General features: G+C 40.9%; 1 protein-coding gene across 1 annotated transcript in view; it reads left to right on the forward strand.

Annotated features, from left to right (window-relative positions):
• Positions 1–22,991, forward strand: part of AOAH (acyloxyacyl hydrolase) — a 176,446-nt gene that overhangs the window by 43,496 nt on the left and 109,959 nt on the right. Inside the window, exons 5-6 of the mRNA XM_081534203.1 lie at positions 14,352–14,411; positions 20,266–20,336. Of these exons, the coding sequence (XP_081390329.1) occupies positions 14,352–14,411; positions 20,266–20,336 (131 nt within the window). The remainder of the gene's footprint in view (positions 1–14,351; positions 14,412–20,265; positions 20,337–22,991) is intronic.

Consider the following 22,991-nt stretch of genomic DNA (forward strand, 5'->3'; position numbering starts at 1 on the left):
TGGACAGAGGAGCCTGGAGGGCTACGGTCCATAGTGACACAGGACGAATTCTTGTTCAATTGAGGAATAAACAAGCTGAGCTCAGGAATTTATATTTTTTAAACATTAAGTTTATTAAGAAAATATCTGGCATTAATAAAATATCTGGCATATTTTTTAATGGAAGGTAGTAGAGTTTAAAAAAATTATAGATGAGCAGGAAATTTGACATTTTCTAAGATTTATTAATCATTAAATTTCATCCTACAATGGACAGTACCTTTCCATTCATAATGTGAGCTCACAAAATGCTTTTAGATGCATTATCATCTAATCACCCCCAAACTATTTTTAATAAGCTTTTTATTTTGGAAAACTTTCAGACCTACCAAAAGTTGTGAAAATATCATAGAGAGTACACCTTCGCCCAAGTTCAGTTTCCCATAATGTTAACATTTTAACACTACTTAGTCAAAACTAAAGAAGCCACATTATTCTTGTAATTGTCATGTACTAGTCCTTAGTCAATAGTCACGTGACTATTTCTTACCAGGTGTCTCAGTGGTAAAGAATTTGCTTGCCAACGCAGGAGACGTAAGAGACATGGGTTCAGTCCCTCGATTGAGAAGATCTGCTGGGGGAGGAGATGACAACATACTCCAGCATCCTTGCCTGGGAAATCCCATGGACAGAGAAGCTGGTGGCTATAGTCACAAAGAATCAGACGTGACAGAGCATACAGGCACACATGACTATTACTAGTCATTACTAGTTTAGACTTGATTTGGTTTTCACCTTTTTTTTTGCTAATGTCCTTTTTTCTGTTCCAAGATCTAATCTAAGACACATGTTGCATTTAGTGTTCTGTTAGTTTCCTCTAGTCTGTGACAGGTTCTCACTATTTCCTTGTTTTTCATGAGCTTGGTAGACCCCGGGAGTTGGCGATGGAGAGGCCTGGCGTGCTGCAATTCATGGGGTCGCAAAGAGTCAGACACGACTGAGAGACTGAACTGAACTGACAGTTCTCAGAGTACTGATTAAGTATATTCGTATAATGTCCCTTGAATTGGGATTTGTCTGATGTGTTTATTGTGAGTAGAGAGACTTACAGGTTTTTGGAAGGAAAACCACCGACGCTAAGTGCCCTTGTCATCACATTTTATCAGGGATACATGATACCCATGCTATATTCAGGGGGATATTAACCTTGATCAGTTGGTTAAGGTGGCATTTGCCAGGTTTCCTCACTGGAAAGTCGTTATTTTTACCTTTTCCTTTTCTTTATTCTTTATAACTGAGTCACTAAATCTAACAGAATGGGGGCTCCAAGCTTACCTCCTGGAGAAGGGAGTATCTATCTACATACATTATCTGAAATTCTTCTACAGAGATATGTCTCTTCTTCCCTATTTATTTATTCAGTTATTCATTTATGTCAATATAGACTTGTATGTAAGTATTTTATACTTTGGGTTATAATCCAGTACTGTTACTTATTTTCTTGCTCTGATTTTTTTCAGTGTTGGCCACTAGGATCTCTTTCAGATTGCCCTGTGTCCTTTTCAACACAATGCCATTTCTTTTTTTTTTTTCCTTTGCTTGTCTTCCTTCTTTCATTTTTTCCTCTTTTCCTTTCAAACTTCCTTACTTTCTGGTAATGCCAGATGAGTACTGTATTGTCATCATGTATTTTTTCTGCCCCATCCCTAAAATTCACCATTTTCTAAGATGACTTGGTTCCTTTTATTGGAAAATGGTGTTTAGAAACCAAGATCTAGTTGCTGGGTATTCAAGTTGTTACTGGAATGACATTGCTTCTAGATCCTCCTGGTGGAGAATTTAGTAAAGTATGTATGTATGTAACCTATGAATCTATCCATCTGTGTGTGTGTGTGTGTGTGCACTGATGTCTCCAACTTTAGATAGTATCACAGGACCAAACTCTATTTTATAGATATAGCTATTAAACATATTTTGGAGTTGAGGCTTAAGGTCTTGACCTAGGTTTCATATCTAGTGAGTAGAACCTGAACTTAACCTGGGGCTTCAGACTTCAGACCTGCAACTCCTCACATCAGCACATGTGTGTTTGGCAGAGATTATGCAGCACATTCAGAGTAGCCAGTTCTCAATATCAGAAAGTAAACATCTCTTGGTTTTAGTTTTAATGGAAATATTATGAAGAGCTAAAGTTCTAAGAATCTTGCACAAGGATCCCAACTTTCTCCTTACTGGTTAAATCATTTGGTCAGTCATTCACATAGTCAGCCATGCCTCAACAAACATTTCTTGAGCACTTACTGTGTGCTAGCCCCACTGCCAGGCACATTGAATAAGCTATCTCTTTTAACCATCACAAATCTGCGGGACAGATATGATTCCTCCATTTTATAGATAAGTCCACTGAGACCTGGAGGATCAAAAGACTTGCCTATAGTCCTGTAGCTTCTACAGAATGATTTTTTTCAGGCAGCAAATATTTATAGAGAGTGAATTATGTAGGACAGTATTCCAGCAAATGAGGCAGGCAGTCACGATGCAAATAGTGATTCTACAAGGGAGGCAGACTTGTAAACAAACTCTGACGAAGAGACAAGTGTTCTAACAGAGGCTGCAAAGGGGAACCGAAAGCTCAGCAGAGCAGGGCTGGGCTCTCCCTGGAAAGGAGTGGAGATGGCTACCTTCAAGGTGCAGCAGGTGTTGACTACACATGCAAGGCTTCTGGTTACATCTGCCTCAGAGCCCTTGTTTTTAGGTACTTGGCTTAGAACCCTTCCAGTTCTCTACACAGTCAGCTACTTCTCCTCCTTCTGCTTTCTGTTGCAATGTCCCTCCTCACACTCCATCTGAAGGTCTTCTTCGAGCTCTCACACAGCACTTTGTTTCTTTTATAGCACTTGAGGATAGAGATCATGTCTTTCTCACTCACCATCATGTTTCCAGGACTGTGCAATGCCTGACACATAGTAGGTGCTTTTTAAGTTTTGTTAAATGAAAAACAAGATGGAAAGGGCCTTTCTGAACATGTATTTGCTTTACTTCCTCCCTTGCGAGGGTTTATCTGGTCTTAATGGAACATACTAGAGTATAAAAGGTTTAGCTGATTTTAGAACATGAAGCAGTTTTTAGAAATATGTGTGGAGTCCCACTCAAGGACATCTGGTTCAGTACTTCTGGGGTGAGATTTGAGCAGCTGCACTTCTGCAAAACTTATGATGAGCATTGAAGGGTAGAAACTGTTGGCCCAAGCCTGAAAGCTGCCATCAACAAGCCTGAAAATATCGTTTCTCCTCCTGCTGCTGGCCTTTTCTTTGTCATCTGGTAGTTTCCCAGATACCCAAAGTCACATGTCTCCATTTACCCCCAGCTTCATCCTTGGTTCCTTGACTTCTGCCCCTTTTCTCATGGATTCATTAACAAACTCTGTTTATGGGCTTTAAGTCTCCAAACCCCCACTGCTAAGACCTCTTAGAAGGGCTGAGGGAACTGAAGGTTTTAGAAACAATATATTTAGAGTTCCCTCCTTTTTTATGGATTTTCTCATAATAGTTTGCTAATTGGGCCAAATTGCACTGAAGTTACCTACACCCAAGGAGGAAAAGGAGGATACCTATTAACCAGCTCAGGTTGCTCCCATTCCAAAAATTAATATAAAAATAAACCCCAGGACTCCCATTCCTCTCCAGCCACTGTCTAATTTTTTCCTTTCTCTAACTGAGGAGTAGTTCAATATTGTGGTTACGAGCACAGATCTTAGAGCCAGACCACCTGGGCTCAAAGCCTGGCTGCATTTCTTACTCTCTATCTGTCCTTAAACAAGTTGCTCAATTGCTCTGGGCCTCAGTTTCTTCATCTGTAAAGTGGACATAATACTCAGGCTTCATAGGGTAGTTGTGAGTATTTAACAATTCAATATATATCTCCAGGTGTATTGATATGCATACATACCTATAAGTGTGTATATATGTATTTTATAGTGGGGCAGGAGATTGAGTTTTAGGATGGTGCTTTCTTTGCTTGTAATAAGCATTAATAAGTGTTAGTTAGGAGCAGCAGCAACTTCCAGCTATCTTTTAAAGAAGGAGAGATTTTCTTCGCTTCCCATTTGCTTCCCAAGTTACTGCAGATTGGCCTCTAGCCCCATCACTCTAATGAAACACTTCTCTTTAAGGCCACCGATGACTTCCTAAACATCAAATCCAGGATCATTATTTTCCATTATCCTCTGCGTTTAACATTGCTTGCCACTCCCTTCCAGAAACTTCTCTGCTCTTTCCTGGTTCTCTTTGCACTACTCTGTCTCCTTGAGGCTACCCTTCCCTTCCTAAGCACCAGGACCCACCAAGCCAGGACTCTGCTCACTCTGGGCTTTCTCTCTTGGTAATTATAGTCAGGACAGCCTGGCAGTTAAGCACAGACTGCCCGATGCCATCCTGCGGGGATCAGTGTCCCTGGCCCCACCATGTACTTGCTAAGTGATTTGAGGTATATCATTTAACTGCCTTGTGTTTTTTCATATGTTAAATGAGGAATAGAGTAGAGCCTACCTCCAAGGGCTAATGTGAACACTACACAAATTGGCATGTGTGAAAATTCTTAGAATAGTGACTGATCATTATAAACATACAAAGCGTTTGCTCTTGTTATTAAGTCTCACAAACAAAGTTCAAGACTTTTCTCAGAGCTTCAGCCACTGCATACAGCTGCCAGATAAATATCTTCTTTTGTAGGTCCCAAAGACAGCTTGAATATAACCTGTCAGAAACTGGACTATTATCTTTTCCCCACATCAGCTATTCCTCCCATATTGCATATCTCAGTTTTGACACCAGCATTCACCCTTCTAAATGGTTCTTTCTAGTCTATTCCCCTTCTTCATCCTCAATTCTGCCTGCCTCATTCAGGGACTTATCATTTCTTTGGCCGTCTGATGCAAAGATTGGAAAAGACCCTGATACTGGGAAAGATTGAGGGCAGAAAGAGAAGGGGGCAGTAGAGGATGAGAGATGGTTGGATGGCATCCTTGACTCAATGGACATGAGTTTGAGCAAGCTCCAGGAGATAGTGAAGGACAGGGAAGCCTGGCATGCTGCAGTCCATGGAGTCACAAAGAATTGGACATGATTTAGCGACTGAACAACAATAATAATCATTTCTAGGGTGGAGTCCTGCATCAACTTTGTAAATGATAGCTCCACCTCCCACCTTGAAACCCTCAAATCCAGGCACCCAAGGGATGTTTCCAAAATGCAAATCTGACAATGCTCCCTTTCTTGCTTGAATCCCTCAGAGCCATCCATCAAGGTCAAGACAAAGCCTGAGTTCCATAAACTAGCCTGTCCTTACTGCCCCAGCCTTGTTCTTGGAGGAACTGTTTCATCCACTTCTCTGCAGCAGCTCAGCACTTATCATTCCCATCACATCCTGCTTGTTCTCACCTCCCAACCTTGTTCTTTTTCCCCCTGCACCTGTGCTGCCCTTTCCCTGAGTCATCTTTTAAGATCTAGTTGGTTCAGTCATCACCTTCTTCAAGAAACCACTGGACACCTATGCTCCTACTCCAGTGAGGATTAGATTCTGTTCTTCATTGTCCCCATGATACTAACAGCTATATCCTAACAGCTAGCATTTCAGTTTCCAGCTTGTATGTTAGTCATTAGTTTATGTGTCTGGAGCTGTGAGATTGACTGCTGGACTATAATTGTCAGGCTGAGACTATACCTGAGCCAGTTCTCTCTCCCCACTGCTTGTTCTCGGTATAGGAGGTTGGCACACTCCCCAATAAATGTGTATTGAATGAATGGATTACATTTGAACCCAGTTCTTTCTACGAAATAGGACGGACAGTAATGCCTTCTTGCTATATTCCTTCCCAACTAGCTAGTGTCTATACTTCCCGTGCATCTTCTTATCTCTTTAACAGACCAAACCTAATCCTTAAGATGCCTTGATCCCATTTTTTAGCAATAAAGTATTTTTTATTTTATTTTTTTTAAAAGGATGTCTTGATCCATCTATCTTGACTTGGGCTTTCCTGCCGCTAATCTTCCAGATGACTCATCATGGGCATCCATTCTGTCCTTTCCACTCCTCCCTTCTGAACAAGGACATAATTATCTCCCAGAAATGCATCTTTGTGTTATTCTCCTATTGTAACAACCTAGAGTTCAGTATAATAGGAGCCCCAACTTGAATGAGTTTTGGAGACATAAGAATATACCTCCAAAGGCTACCACAGAACAGAGGCTACCACAGTTCTTGGGATCAAGAAGATGTTCAATAAATGGTGACATTTTTAAAAAATAAAATGAATCCATGAATGAGCACTAAAATCAAGTTGGCAAGAGGGTGTTTAGAGTCTCCCCTATTTAAAACCAAAATGTTCTCTAGTAACCAGCAATTAATCCTTTGTTCTTACTCAATAAAAGATAATCTCTGATCCTGAGCTCCATTTTTTTTCAACATGGGGTGTGTGTGTGTGTGTGTGTGTGGTGTGTGTGTTTGGGCAAATTTCTTTAATCTATCTGTGTTGTTACGACTTGACTTTTTATGTCAGGTACATATAAAATAAAAATGAATTAAGTGTTCTCAGTTTGGCAGAATTTCTATGTCAAACAAGGAAAGGAAATTACTTCCTCTGTCATCATTGTTGCATTGGTGCCTCCATGGCTACTACCACGGGCAGCTCTAGCAAACTAGTAGCTCAAAACCTGAACTAAATTGAAAAAAATCAAGCTTCTCTTCTCCTTCAGTTGTTTAGTCAACCTACCCAGCTTGCTGTATTTACTCTTCTCCTGTTCTCCACCCTAACTCTGTATAGTATGTGAGTGTTTTCTCACAAATCCAGGTCTAGAAGAAAACACATTATTAAATTAAAAAAGGAGCCAATTATGTGATCATCAGAGTTTTAGGTTAAGGAAATTTCCTTCTTGAGTAATAGCTGTTCTTCAACTGTGACTTGGCAAACCATTAGAAAATCAAATGTTGTTTTTGAAGAGAACGTACATCCAAGAACAGTTTTTGTGTGCCTTAATATTCTGGAAGACTTAATAAAGTTTTCCAAATTACCTCACTTAGTAAATTAATGCCATTCCTGGAAGACAAACATATCTTTGATAACTGAGGCCAGGAATGGTACTAGGGTGAAAAAGTCTTGACTGACACTGATAGATTTTCAAGTCATGGACAGTCATTCTGTTATTCTCATGATATACATTTACTAAGCCCCTACTGTATGATAGGTACACATTAGGGGATGAAAAATAAAAGGTAATTGACAACCACAATTTGAGTGACTGTAACACACCAGAAGTTGGACTAAGTACTTATCACACATCATTGAAAATCCTCTCATACAATTGCAGAGTTATTCCATTATCCCAATTTTATAGATGAGAAGTCAAAATTCAAGTAAATTGTTGGTTGTGGAGTTGTTTACTTGACAGTGTTTCTAAAGTTCCTCTTTAAACATCTCAGGAAATTATGAGCAATGAGATAAATTACAGGGGAATATAACCATCTAGATGCAGAAAAGTCAGCCTAAAAGCTTAAATTGGAACAGAATATAGTGTCTAAAAATAAACTCAAATGCATTTGAGATTTTTGTTTTTGATTAAAAAAATAGCATTTCAAATCAGTTACAAAACACTGACATATTCAGTAAATGGGTGGGATTAAAGACTAGCCATTTAGGAATAAAATTTAGGTGGATACTTGTCTATTCTTCAAGGTAAAATAAATCCCAAATGAATTAAAGTTTGAGTCATAAAGAATGGAAACATAAAAGAAGAAAAACCTAAGTAATTTTATTCGTAATTTGTGATCCCAAAGTCGCAAAGGGGAATATGAATGCATCTAACTGGTGAAAAACCTGGCATATACAAAGTCAGAAGACAAATGGCAAACTGGGAAAGCATTTTTGTAATATGCCACACTATGAATTATTTTCTCCATGATTCAAAGAGCTCTTACAAAAAAAAAAAAAAACCAGAGCAAGCACGGCAAGAAAAAAAAATGGCTTATAGAGAAAGATCAAAGGGCCAAAAATATAGGGAGAAATGATGATCCTTTTCTCGTAATTAAAAAAGTAAAAATTAAATGAGATTCCATCAAACTCTTATGTATTTTGCCTCCACAAAACTCTTTGAAGGTCATTAGACAAGAAATTATCACAGAAACAGAAAGGCTGTAAATATCAGAGACCACTAAATTAAATCGCTCCCTGAAGACTTGAAGGTTGAAAACTCTAACAGAACTGAGAATAGCATTTAACACCATTCTTGGATGTACAGTCTGCTATTCAGTCATTTCCCCCAGCATTTCAAGGGATTTGATAGACATTCCAAGCTGCATTTCAGTTTAAGCCCACATTTGGAAGCTTGGAGAATGTCTGCTGCTGCTGCTGCTGCTGCTGCTAAGTCGCTTCAGTCGTGTCCGACTCTGTGCACCCCCATAGACAGCAGCCCACCAGGCTCCGCCGTCCCTGGGATTCTCCAGGCAAGAACACTGGAGTGGGTTGCCATTTCCTTCTCTAGTGCATGAAAGGTAAAAGTGAAAGTGAAGTCGATCAGTCGTGTCCGACTCATAGCGACCCCATGGACTGCAGCCTACCAGGCTCCTCCGTCCATGGGATTTAACAGGCAAGAGTACTGGAGTGGGTGCCAGTGCCCTCTCCTGAGACTATGTCTACTCAGATTCAAATTTTATGTCTTATTTGGAGATCATTAAACTCTTAGAGATCTCAAGAATCCTCAGTGGACAGCACTAATAACACAAATGTTAAGTTATCCTTGATTTCTGATAAGGAGAAGAAATCAGATAATTCCAAGGAAGGTACTTAAATGGTATTCAAATTTGTAAACCTTTCTTGCCTGCTTTTGAGAAGTTAAAAAATAATGGCAACTGTATCTCTCTTGAGAATATGCTTTCTTCCCTTAGCTCAAGAAAAGCTAATGATCCTAGTGAATTTGAACAGTTCTAAAAGATACTTTGAGTTTTAAAGTTTTAATAACTAGTCTCTCAGCTTCCACTCTTGGCCCTCATCTCCACCTAATTAATCACCCACATCAGAGCTCAGATCAGAAATCATTTCTTCTAAGAAGTTTTCCTTGATGCCCTAAGTTAGGTCCTCTAGGATTTCTCTCCTTTCATGGCTCTCCATGCTTCTAGAAATTATCATAATTGTAATGAAACAGTTGTACAATAAGATAAATAACTGTAAAATTATGATTTAATGTCTGCCCCTTCTGTTAAGGTATAAGCTCCATGAAAGCAGATAATCTGGCTGATCTATTTCTTAAATTCTTTGTGACTTCCCCAGAGCCCGGAACATTTCACAGCGTATATTAATTTCTCAATAAATATTTGTTGAATGAGCAGTATGGTATACAGAATAATGGCCTCCCTAAAGAGATCCATATCCTAATCCTCAGAATCAAAAAAAAACTTTGCAAGTATAATTAAATTAAGGATCTAGAGATGGAGAGATTATCCAGGATTATCTGGATGAGGCCCATGTAATCACAAAGTTCCTTATAAGAGAGAGACAGGAGGATCAGCATGGGAGAAGACTGTGATAACAAATGCATTGATCAGAGTGATGAGGCCATCAGCCAAGGAATGTGTGTAGCTGCTAGAAACCAGAGGCAAGGAACACACATCTCTCTGGAAACTACAGGAAATGATAGGAAAAGTTGTGGGGTGGGAAAAGTGTTATTTAAAATAAGACTTTTTTAAAAGGTATTTCCAGGCGAAAAAGGATAGAGACAGTGTGACTAAATGTACAAATGATACTAATAGGTATGCTGAAATGGCCCAGGAGAAGAAAAAGAGGAAAAATGGTAAAATATGTATGAAGAAAAGATATTTAACAGCATAAGGGAATGCATTCAAAAGTGGTGGTGTTTTTCAGTTACTTTCACAGTTCTTTCTTCTTTCTTTCTCTCTCTCTCTTTTTTTTTCCCTTTTTGGTCCCCAGAAGAAGAAAATGACATAAACTGATGTCATTTTTTCACATATTCCGGAGTCATAAAACTGGGAAATGTGGGAAGGGAGCCATGTCATGTTGTCCTTGGAATTTTCCAAGTCCTTGAGTAAAAAAATGCAGTATACATATCCATGGTTCTTTGGACTATAAGCTTCTAGAGTGAGGGCTTATATCTCTATGAGCCCGTGTAATGGCTTCCTCTGCAATTCACTCATGAGACTCTGACAGAGATTTGAAACTGAAATAAGGAAACACCGCAATCAAAGGGAAAAGTAATGAGAAATTGAAAGGATTTGACCATAACAAATTGCAGGATCAAATGAGTATTTCCAGGACCAAGCCCCTCATTGTTGATGGAGAATCTGCTTATGCTCAGATGATTGCTCTCAGTGAGTCAGAAACATCATTATGGCTTCCAGCCAGGAGAGTTTTATTTCCGGCTCACAATCTATTCCCCAGCTTTCTCTCCAATCACTGATTACAGTTGCACCTCCATTCTGAAGTTGTAGTTTTCCCGAAGATAGAAGCATGGTCCTCATGCTTTAGAAACAATGGCTTAAAAATGCTAGATTGCCAACAGTGAAAATGCTACCAAGGTGAGAGAACAATTATCTTCATTTTCATGTTGATTACAATTTGCCCCCTTTGCCTATCTATAAGACAAGCAAACAAATAGCTTTAACAGATATCTTTGAGTCTTTACATCCAATTTTACAGATAGCAGAGACTTGGAGATTATATTATTTAACCATGGCTGTCTGCAAGCAGAGCACATGGTCCAAGTCTCTGAATTCCAGCACCTTTCCCACCATTGTCATGCTGTTGTCCAAGAATAAATCAAGTCTGAAATTTTAACACAAGCCAGATAATATCACCAAGGCTCAGGGGAATGACAAATTTAGCTCCTATGGCATGTGCATGATTTAATGTGAAGGATCACATGGTTGGGAAAGAGCTCTGGCTCTGTATGCCTAGCACCTATGCACCTGTGTGGAAATTCATGTAACCTAGGGACAAGCATAGTCTCGAGCGTATGATTGATAATGAAAGAAAAAAGAAATATTCATTCAACCAGTCATTTCTCTGTGCAATCATTCATTCATTCATTCCACAAGTTCTTATAAAGTATCTGTGTCGTGCCATGAATTATATATTAGGGATGTAATAGTGAATGACACATAATACTTCTCATCAAGGAGTTTGTATCCTGGGAGAGAAGAATGACAGCAAACTGGTAAAACTATCAATGTAGAAAGTGTTAAGTAGTAATTACTATTATCCTTATTTTATAGATGAGGTAACCGAGGTTTAGCGTGGATAAATAACTTGTCCCAAGTTACAGAGCCAGTAAGTGACTCTATTTAGATTCAAATGAGACATGTTTGACACAAAAACCCTTGCTTTTACTCCCACCCTTGGAGATGTTAATAGATGTGCTAGAAAAGAAAATTTTTGTTAAGTTTTAAAAGTTTGGGAAATCTGTTAACTAAATTCCCTGCTGGGAGAGCCATTGCACATATTAGCATATTCAAGAGTTTGAGCCACTTCAGGGTAAGGAGTACCATTTGGAAAGACATTTCCCAAACATTCAGATGTTTCAGCCAAAGCACACTGCACTGTATTGACAAGGATGGGAAAACAGGGAGAGAATACAGTGCACACAGGATGCTCCCGATCTCAATACAATGTCCCTCAACATTTCAGGAGTGTGGGCGAATTAGACAGGACACAGTCACAAACTGGTCCTTCTCAGGTTCTGTGATGTTAAAGAGTTGAATTCTGGTATACTCAGGAGTGAAGGAAATAAAGAAAAATAGTATTATTAGACATGAGTTTCTACAGGGAATAATTTTTAGTGATCAAGTTCTCTGCTGTCAATTATAGCAGCAGTAGATTTGAAAATTACAGAAAGTGCCTTTTCTTCACATCACTCTGTGACAGCAGTGACAAGCTCCCACAAAGGAAGAAGCCCCCTGGGACATAAAGTGATGCTTTTAGACGTGAAATTTTTCTATTGTCAAGGAGCAGGCATTGATGAGGGGGTTTAGGGGTAGGGAGAAGCTCACTGATCTACTCCTGATCTTTTCTAAACATTTATTAGGACAAGCTGCTCCTCACTCCCAAATTTAATAGCATAAATTAATTTACAAATGGAGCAAAATTTGAAAGAAGCTGTTCCTGAGGACTTGACTGCCCACTGGAGGTAGTAAATGCATAAATAATTCCAGTGGAAGACAGAAGAGTTAAGAGAAAAGGACAAATGGGGCTTTGGGGCCATTTCTATTATGTAGGAAGACAAATGGAGGGAGCTCCTCTGCTTTTAATTTTTTATCAAATAGTGGCATGTCTGACCTTTGGGTGAAATTTGCGGTCTATTATTATATCTGTGTTCCACTATATCCTACGGTGACTATTTTCCAATACCTAGGATTTAGCTTTACCAAAAGCATCTTTTTTTTTTTTCTTTTCTTAAAAACTTATTTTATTGAAGTATAGTTGATTTACAATACTCTGGTAATTTATGCTGTACAGCAAGATGATTCAATTATCCATATAAATAAATTCTTTTTCACATTCTTTTGGATATTGGCGCTAGTTGGTAAAGAATTCTCCTGCCAATGCAGGAGACATAAGTGATGCAGATTCAGTCCCTGGGTTGGGAAGATTCCCTGGAGGAGGAAATGGTAACCCACTCCATTATTTTCTTGCCTGGGGTGTCCCATGGACAGAGGAGCCTGGCGAGCTACAACCCATAGGGCCGCAAAGAGTTGGACACTACTGAGCGACTTAGCACGCTATACAACAGGACTCTGTTTATCCATTCTACCAAAAGCATCTTTTAAAAGCACTCATGATTTCTCTTATGATGGTATTAGTGCACTTTAACTGTGGGAGACAGTGCTGCTCCTGTTAAGCCAAGACCATACACATCTGCCCTCAGCGTTCCAGCGGGGACCCAGAAGCAGCAGTTATGCCAGCACTAAAGGGTCAGAAGGTACTTGGCAAAACTCTTATCACTTCTTCTTCTTCTCCTCCTTTTTCTTCCTTGTCTTTATTCCTCAGTAAACATTGGTCTCCCTAGAGAACTGAGCTGGGTTAAAATCAGATCAGTTCTCTCAAAGGAATCCAAATGGCCCTTCCTAAAAAGACGTTGCCAGGACCTTCTCTCTGCTTCATCTCACTTCCACTTACTGTGCTTACTGTACCTGTTCCTGGTGCCTCCTTGCCAGAACGAAAACTTCAGGAAGACAGGAGTGTCCGTTCACCCCCAGATCTCAGGGTCCTCACTACATCCCTGTACTGGGAACAGATCATTTTCAACAAGCAACAGGGCAATGTGTGTTGAGTTCTTTTTTTAAAAATGCATTTATTGCTGAATTTGTGCTCATTATTGAAAATTTAGGAAAAAGTTATCACCAACTATTATTATGGCATATTTCTTTGCACGGGGCTTCCCAAGTGGTGCAGTGGTAAAGAATCTACCTGCCAACTCAGGAGACACAGGAGATACGAGTTCGATCCCTGGGTCAGGAAGATGCCCTGCAGTAGGAAATGACAACCCACTCCAGTATTCTTGCCTGGAAAATTCTATGGACAGAGGAGCCTGGTAGGCTACAGTCCACAGGGTTGCAAAGAGTAGACTGAGCACACACACGCGCACATTTGCAGGGTTTTTTTCTTCTCTGTATGTGCAAAATCTGATAACCTATTTTTTCCTTGTTTGGCACAATATCATAAATGTTTCTTTCACTTTTATTTCTATATCTATTGAGCACCTACAATGTATCAGGAACTGTGCTAGACTCTGTAGATGCTTGAGATGGGCCCCAAATGCAAAGAGGTATTTCCAAAGCAGAGAAACAGGGGACCCATAATTAAGGCAGAGGAACACCACCCTCAATGTTGTAGAGAATGAACTTTAAGCTAACAAGGGCCACCAAAAAGGAAACCATAATAGAAATTTGCACCTCCTGCACTGGGGCTTTCAGACCCAAAGACAAGTCACTGAGCTTAGCATAGCAGGCAAGAAGACAAAGGTTCAGATGGTGTCTCTTTTGGACACTGGCTCTGAGATCTACAGCCAATTTCTTAGCTTTTCTGCATCTCAATTTCTTCATCTGTAAAAAGGTCATATCTCTCAGAGATACTGTGAAGATTAAATAACATAATATTTGCAAAGCACTTAGCGTAGCATCTGGCACAAAGCAAATCCCTTATTAAAGAGAGTTATTAACGTGAAATTGCTATCCTGTGAGTTATTTTATCAGAAAGCTATAGAATAATGCGTTTATTGCTAAGTTACAAACTTAAAAAACCTAACTTTGGAAATCAAGAAAAAGAAAAGATGGAATACAAGTTGTAATATTGTCGAACTTTATTTTTATAGGAGGCATGGAAATTTACACTTGAGAAGGCCAGACAGATTGTCAAGAAATCCCCAGCTCTGGTAAGCAACTGACAGAGAGAATGCCAGCATTGTCCTTGGCATATTTACCTCCCTCTGGCCCCTGCTCTCCCACTCCGAAGGCCAGGGGCTATTCCTGACACAAGCCCACAACACTCCACAGTTGAATTGGGACTCAAGTAGGAAAATGAACCTCATCCTCTTTTTTTCTCTTTTTTCTCCTCCCTTCTCTTTACAGCTACATTTCTCACCTCCAGTTGGAGCTGGATAATCCTTAGTTGTGGATTCTGCCCAGGGCATTGTAGGATGTTAGCAGTATCCCTGTCCTCTATCCGCTAGATGCCACCCCCACCCAGTAGTCACCACAACCAAAAACGTCTCCTGGCATTGCCACATATCCTCTGGCAGTCACTGTTGAGAATTGCTGCCCTCCAGCAGATGATATTGGAGGAGACTGTAGCCTCCTGCTCCATCACTTTCTAAATATGTGATCTAGGCTGAGCCTTAGTTTCCCTATCAGTGAGATCGGGACAATGACAGCATTCCTTTCTCAAAGCTAGGTATCAGGACCTAAGAGAGTCCATGTGTGTGAAGTGCCCAGTATCATACCTGGGACTTATCAAGCACTCAACAGATGCTAGCTAAAATCATCACCATTACTATTCCTTTCCCCTAATTTTTCCTCTTTGCAATCATAGTTTTATTCAACAGACAGAATGCTTAGTTCAAACTGGTTATTATTAATTCAAGTATTTGACTTGGGCCCTGGTGGTCATTCAGCCCCAGATGAAAAGGAAGCAGAAAGGTAAACCTTTGAAGAAGTGTCTCCCCTGATGCTAGCAGTTCTGGCAGGAAGGAAGCATTCACCAGAGATGAGAGGACATGGCCCTCATCCTTGGCTTCTCCCTGCTGGCCCAGCTGATCCTTCACCTGATGCAATACATTCAAAGTAGTATTGATTTGGCAACATGGAAATAAAGGGGAGGAAAATTCCTTGTGGCTCAGCCTGCCAGATTTAGCAAATAAAAACAGAAGATTAAATTTGAATTTCAAATAAATAATGAATAATTTTTAGTATAAGTATGTCCAGCACAATATTGTATTTGGCAACCCTACTTGAGAGGGGCACATGAGTTTTGATGCACAAGTCTGATGCATGTTGAAAGACAGCAGGAAGACATTTCTACACAATCAATTAATCAATCATAATGCCTGCATCGTCAACTATTATTTAATTCAGTGAGTAATTAAAGGCCAACCATAGCTGGTTCAATTCATCCACTTAAGACATTGAACAAGAAATTGAAGCTTCACATGAAACCTTGACCACCACCTTCAGAACTCTAAATAGACTGGAGAATAATACCATTTTTCTTTTAACTCTTCTCAATATGCATCTAAAAATTTATTCTTGGGGCCTTGTTTACTTCACTAGCACGAGCTGCCTTGGCATTGGCTCAAAGACTAGTTAGGGCTTTACGATTTTTCATTTCTGTCACCAAAATTGCCAGCATAATTCATGGGGCAGGATTCCAATCATGCCTTGCAAAAAGCCAAAAAAAAAAAAAAAAAAAATCAACTGAACAATTCAACAATAAAAAAAAAGCTCCTCAAAATTATCCTGCAATTTATTTACTCTCTAAATTAAAGCTATCAAAGAAAAAATAATCAGGAAATGCAAATAAGAGTCTTTAAAAAACTGCTCAGAGGATATTGGCTGCAGTTAACTCCACTGTGATGGCTGATGTAACTGTAGACCTAGCCAGAATGCAGAGAAACACACAGTAGGTTGCATACCATTTCAGTACAACCTGTCAGAAAATCCAGACTGGGGAAGAGTTAAGTGTTGTGGCTGGGGAGCCGGGCGGGGGGTTGGGGGGGGGGTCTTTGTGGATTTGGCAGATCACTGAGCATCTAAATGTTTAGAATACTTGAGTTATGTCCTCAGTTTATTCTCACAAAAATGCCAGAAAGTAGCTAGCATATTTTTGTTATCAACCCCATTTTACAGATAAGAAAACTAAGAATCAGATAGGTTAAGTAATTTCCTCACTCCACATGGCTTGTAAGTGAGAAACCCATACAGGTTTAGCTTCTGCCCAGTTTCTAACCCTTCCACCATTACAATAGCTTTCAACCAGACCTCCTCAGTACTGAATTTCAGGAAACACCATTAATATCACAGGCTGTGTGACTATTAAAATTGTGCAGTGTACAATCTGTACAGCTGAACCCAATGGCCCTGATGGTAAACCTATCTACTCAATAGAACCATCTGGAAAGACTTTAAAAATTGCTACTGTTCAGAACTTGCCCTGGGCTTCCCAGGTGACTCAGTGGTTAAGAAGCTATCTGCCAAGCTGGAGACACAGCTTCGATCCTTGGGTTGGGAAGATCCCCTGGAGGAAGAAATGGCAACCCGCTCCAGTAGTCTTGCCTGGGAAATCCCATGGACAGAGAAGCCTGGCAGGCTATGGTCCATAGGGTTACAAAGAGTCAGACACGACTGAAGCAATTTAGCACGCATGGCAAATTCAAGAAAAATAATCCATGACAATGGTTTAAAAGTACTATATCACTCAGAAATTCAGTTTTAAGTTGGCTATGTACAGAAGGGGGCTTCCCTGGTGGCTCAAATGTTAAAGAATCTGCCTGCAATGCAGAATAGAAGTTATGCTCCCCCTTTGAGCCTCTATTTACCCCATTCACCACAGTCTCATTTATTTAACCTCTGCTTATTGTTCTGTATTCATTTAACATCATGCGCTGGGCAAAGCTCCAGATGCAAGTAGAAGTTGGCTAAATAGATGGCAAATATGAAAATGCTGCCTGAATCCTATGCCCCAGACAGCTCAGATTTGGGACTTTCATTTTAGATGGGATTACATGCAGCCAGATGTGCTGTTTTAAATCCATCTCTGAGATAATAACAGCTCCCATTCTGCCTCTGTCTAGGAAGGTTTGAATTGAAAGGAAGGGGCTGTCAAATATGCAAGTGAGGATCTCTGCAGTGCTGCTCTGTGTCCATCTAAGTTCCCCTGGCAAGTTTGTAAGAAGAGGTTAGCCCTTCCCATACCATGTGATGAAAAGGCTGGATGATCAAAACATCTGTCATAACAGAAGGAGTTCTGGGGATCCCTAGACAAGTTACATCACCTTCTGCCTACACCCTAGATCCAATGTCTGCACAAGGAATGTCAAAGACAGCTGCAGCCTTCAGGCTGAATTTTGACAGTGAGCAGCTGTGCATTTTATTCCATTGTATCTCCTGTGTAGTAATTATCAGGCTGTCCTTATAAAATGTTTGATGTATTGGTTATCATCCATGTTAAAATCTGCATTGCCATTAGGTTAATTAGACCAAGACCTTCAGACAAAGTAAATATAAAAAGAAGTAACTCAAACTTTCAAATGCAACCTGACTCTGGATCTTAGAATGTGTCTCTATAAATTGCCACCCATGTTATGGTATAATTGCATGCCAGTGTGTGTTTTACAGTGTGTCTACACTGCTCATCTCAGTTACCAGGTCTCCAAACATCCCATCTTTGCACCACCATCCCCCTCCTCCCACCTTCCATCAGTGGTTCCCAACCAGGGGCAATGCTGTCCCCCATCACCTCTCCTGGGGACATTTGGCAACAATTGGAGACATTTGGGGGCTGCCGACTATAGTGGCTTGATGCCAGATATGCTGCTAAATAGCCTATAATGCACAGGACAGCCCACAACAAAGAATTATTCAGCCCTGAATGGCAGTAGTGCTGAGGTTAGAAAGCCCAGGACCAGGCCTTAGGGTCTTTATCTGCCAACAGGTTGCTCTGTCCCATCTTGCTTCCTCCAGGCTTTCATGTCCCCTCCAGAGATGTCTTTCTGAAATACAATGTGATCTCTCCCAGGATTCCCCACTGCCCTCAAGACAGCATACGATGCAGCCTTCCAGGCTCATCCTAGTGTGTCCTTCCTTCCATGGTCCACCACATTCTCCTGGCTCCTTATGCTCCAGCCAGGTTGAAATGTCCTGCAAGATGCCAGCCCCACTCATATGCCCACAGCCCTGTGAGGGGTGCTTCCTCTGCTTCTCTGGCTTTGGTCTGGACTCCAACCACCTGGGACATTTTAAAAATCAGATTCTGACTCAACAGGTCAACTGTGTGGCCAGAGACTCTTAGTCCTAAAAGTTCCTGGATGACATCCAATGCTTCTGGTTTGTGATCACACTTTCTTCAGCCAGAGTCTAGAGCAGTGGTTCTCAAACCCTAGTGAGCATCAGAATGTCTTGGAACTATGAAAACACAAATTCCCAGGCCTTCCCCAGGCTTTCTGAGTCAGTAGATTGTGGTGGAGCCCACGAATTACATTTGTAGCCAAGTCTGCAAACTGCCTTTGAGTTGAAAAGCATGGAGCATCTGTCTCTTCCTTTCTCGCTTGCCTCCTCCTCCAGTTCCTAGAAAGCCGTATTAATGCCTGGACCATGGCAGCCCTAACAGAGCATGCTAAGAGCTGGGATTATCCACCCCTATGCTCCTCTAGAGAGTGAGCTCCATGATGACAAGGACAGCCTCTTCTGTCTCCACCTCTTGCACACATTTGAGGGCACTAGTCAGGGTTGTTCCTCATTCTAGAAAGTTGTACAAACATCACGAAGATCCTTAAATATCTCATTTATAGCCAGGAAAGGTTACTTGTCTGCCTTTGCTAGGGTCAGAATACTGACAACTGTTAGTACCACTCACAGCCATCTGAAGGACTCTCTAGGTTGGTGAGAATTACCACATGTTTCCCCGCTGTCGAAAAGTAGACCATTCCTATGAAGTCTTTCCTAAGGCTAAGCAGCAACTACCTTAACACTCATCTTGCTAACAGATGCACACAATAAGTGGAGATCTAGCACAGAAGCTCACAGACACCGTTCAAAGCCATGGCTGCCTGATACTGAAGTGTTCAGTGTGGTTTCTGGGGAAGGAGCCGGGCGGGGCCCTTCTCAGTGCTCGGGGTTACTCACTGGCTCCACACTGGCTCCTGCAGAACAGATGATGAACACTATTTTTGCTTTTTGCTTTCTTTCGTTTTTTTATGAAAGTGAAAACTCCTCTTCGGATTTCTTTCAATTCATGAAAATAGATACTAACGTAGGTCTTTCATCGAATCAAGGTGGCGTGAAGTGAACATTAAAAAAGCAGGAGATACCTGTCTCCCTTTCTCTCTTTGTTGATAAATGCCAGTTCCTGACTTTTTCTACCCAGTTGTTTTTCCTTTTGTCTGCGAAAAGCATCATAGGAACTGCAATACTTCTAAAAGCACTGTTTAATTAAAAAAAAAAAAAAAAGCCAGGGTTTTTAATTTATCCCCCAGCTAGAGTCTTATGTAAACTGCTGTCTGAAATCCCTTTGTTCAGGAAACTCTGGGGGGCTTAATCTGCATCCCTTACACCCCTCCACCCCCTAGAGAAGGGGCCTTCCTTCTTCCTAAGCCATCTCTCCTGTTAGTCTTTATCTCTTAACAGGATAGAATTATCTTATTTGAAAACAGTCTTTATTTTTCAAAGCCTTTTTTAAAGCCACTGAAGATAGTGAGGAGAAGAATGTTGTCTGAGTAGAATGGACCAAGATGGGCCTATTCTTTTGGGAAGAGCTGGAGAAGACAAGAAGATGGGGCTAGCTGGCTGGGGGAAGAGAGACCTTCAAGCTAAGCAGCCAGCACACAGGTGCAATGAATTTGGAGTGTGGGGACAGGAACAAGGGGTAAATTGAGTTAAGTAGTATGGCCCAGATTCTGGAGAAAGAAGAGTCCAGAAACCTAAACTGTGCAGCCAAGAGGAGAGGAAGTACCGTTAGAAACTGGAGAACCATTCCTTGAAATAAATAACTCTTTCTGTTTTTGCTTTTCTCTCCAGACATACTCCAGAAGTGGTTCTGATATTTGTTCACTCCCATTTTTGGCCAAGATCTGTCAGCAGATTAAACTGTATGTATATGAGTGCCCCCTCCTGAGTACTAACAGGGGAGAACATCTTTGGTGGTTTCTGTTTTCTAATGATGAAAATGATCTTCAAGTTAAAAGGCATCTTTCTGAAGGTGAAAGTGTTTCTTGCTCGTGACTTGTATAGAAACTAGAAGACAAATTAGCTTAGAACAAGTCATTTTGGAAATATACTGAATACCAGCATCTTTGAACCTCCAAGCCTGACTTACAGTCCTGGGATGGAACACAGCCTGCCTTCCAGTGCATGCTCACATGGGGGAGAAGACAGCCCCTCCTTGCTGTGTAAGATCCAGATGAGGTTGGCCCCCATTATGGTGGGGACTCTGAGCATCTTTAGTGCAAGGCACTCATGAGGCTGGAAAAAGGACCTTTGTTTTCAAGAGTGCAACCTATTACCTTGAAACCCTAGCTCTAATATCTATGAACAGGGTTCCAAATGCAGAGATACTGTCCAGAGTTCCCAAGCCCTCCTGTCTCAGTTTAAAATCCCCTGCTCCGACAAATGGATAAGGAAGCTGTGGTACATATACACAATGGAATATTACTCAGCCATTAAAAAAAATACACTTGAATCGGTTCTACTGAGATGGATGAAACTGGAGCCCATTATACAGAGTGAAGTAAGCCAGAAAGAAAAACACCAATACAGTATACTAATGCATATATATGGAATTTGAAAGATGGTAACGATAACCCTATATGCGAGACAGAATAAGAGACACAGATGCATAGAACAATCTTATGGACTCTGAGGGAGAAGGTGAGGGTGGGACGTTCTGGGAGAATAGCATTGAAACATGTATATTATCATATGTGAAACAGAACACCATTCCATGTTCGATGCATGAGATAAATGCTCAGGGCCGGGGCAATGGGATGACCCAGAGGGATGGGATGGGGAGGGAGGTGGGTGGGGGGTCCAGGAGGGGGAACACATGTAAACCCATGGCTGATTCATGTCAATGTATGGCAAAAACTATTACAATATTGTAAAGTAATTAGCCCCCAACTAAAATAAATAAATTTATATAAAAAATAAAATAAAATCCCCTGCTCCAGTTCACTCTGGGTCTAAGATTGTGCTGGGTGTCATAGTAATTACTGTCCAGAATATTGAAAGACGCAACAGTATCCTGAGAGGCATGTTGGACTAACAGGCAAAATAGCATAGGTCCCCTTCCACCCAGCTCCTTCCCTTGTAACTGTGGCAGGGCTGCTGCCAGGCAGTGTACGGCCACTATTCCCAGGGCCAGATACTGAACTTTCACTGCATTTTGCACTGAATTCTCATAATTCCATGAAGCAGGGATAATCACTATTCCCATTTTGAAGAGAAGGAAACTGAGTCTTACACAGGTAATTTTTCTGGGACTTCTTTCCAGTGGTTAAGACTGCTTCCATTGCAGGGGGCATGGGTTTGATCCTTGGTCAGGGAACTATGATTCCACCTGCCACGTGGTGTGGCCAAAAAGTTTTTTAAAAAATAACTTCTCCCAGCCACAAGGACCCAACATACACTCCCAGGTAAATTGGAGCACACTTGTTCTCTGGAAACATCCCCTTTTGGACTCCTCTGCAGTGCTGTGTCTTGAGCCAGCTTTGAGGACATGGACCCCTTCATGTCTCCAAACCTCAGTTTTCCCATATCTCAACTCAAGCTATAGAGCCATTTGGGAGGTTTTAAAGATGCAGACTTCTTGGTCTGAGCCCTGGTGGGGGAACATGGCAGGTTCCTAGGCTCCTGGTTAACTATGTCCTCCCAAGTGCTCACATTCTAGTTCTGGAGCCAGACCACAGGTGCTACACGTACAGATAATGCTTTAATGACTCAAAATAATATTAAACGTCTTTTTATTTCATGGCTGCAGTCAGCATCTGCAGTGATTTTAGAGCCCCCAAAATAAAGTCTGCCACTGTTTCCACTGTTTCTCCCTCTATTTGCCATGAAGTGACGGGACCGGATGCCATGATCTTAGTTTTCTGAATGTTGAGCTTTAAACCAACTTTTTCACTCTCCTCTTTCACCTTTATCAAGAGGCTCTTTAGTTCTTCTTCACTTTCTGCCATAAGGATGATGTCATCTGCATATCTGAGGTTATTGATATTTCTCCCGGCAATCTTGATTCCAGCTTGTGCTTCCTCCAGCCCAGCATTTCTCATGATGTACTCTGCATATAAGTTAAATAAGCAGGGTGACAATATACAGCCTTGACGTACTCCTTTTCCTATTTGGAAACAGTCTGTTGGTCCATGTCCAGTTCTAACTGTTGCTTCCTCACCTGCATACAGGTTTCCCATCTCTTGAAGAATTTTCCACATTTTGTTGTGATCCACATAGTCAAAGGCTTTGGCATAGTCAATAAAGCAGAAATAGATGTTTTTCTGGAACTCTCTTGCTTTTTCTATGATCCAGCGAATGTTGGCAATTTGATCTCTGGTTCCTCTGCTTTTTCTAAAACCAGCTTGAACATCTGGAAGTTCATGGTTCACGTATTGCTGAAGCCTGGCTTGGAGAATTTTGAGCATTACTTTACTAGCGTGTGAGATGAGTGGAACTGTGTGGTAGTTTGAGCATTCTTTGGCATTGCCTTTCTTTGGGATTGGAATGAAAACTGACCTTTTCCAGTCCTGTGACCA

Source organism: Giraffa tippelskirchi, chromosome 10 (genome assembly GCF_054371585.1).
Source record: "Giraffa tippelskirchi isolate mGirTip1 chromosome 10, T2T-mGirTip1v1.2.pri, whole genome shotgun sequence".
NCBI classification, from domain to species: domain Eukaryota; kingdom Metazoa; phylum Chordata; class Mammalia; order Artiodactyla; family Giraffidae; genus Giraffa; species Giraffa tippelskirchi.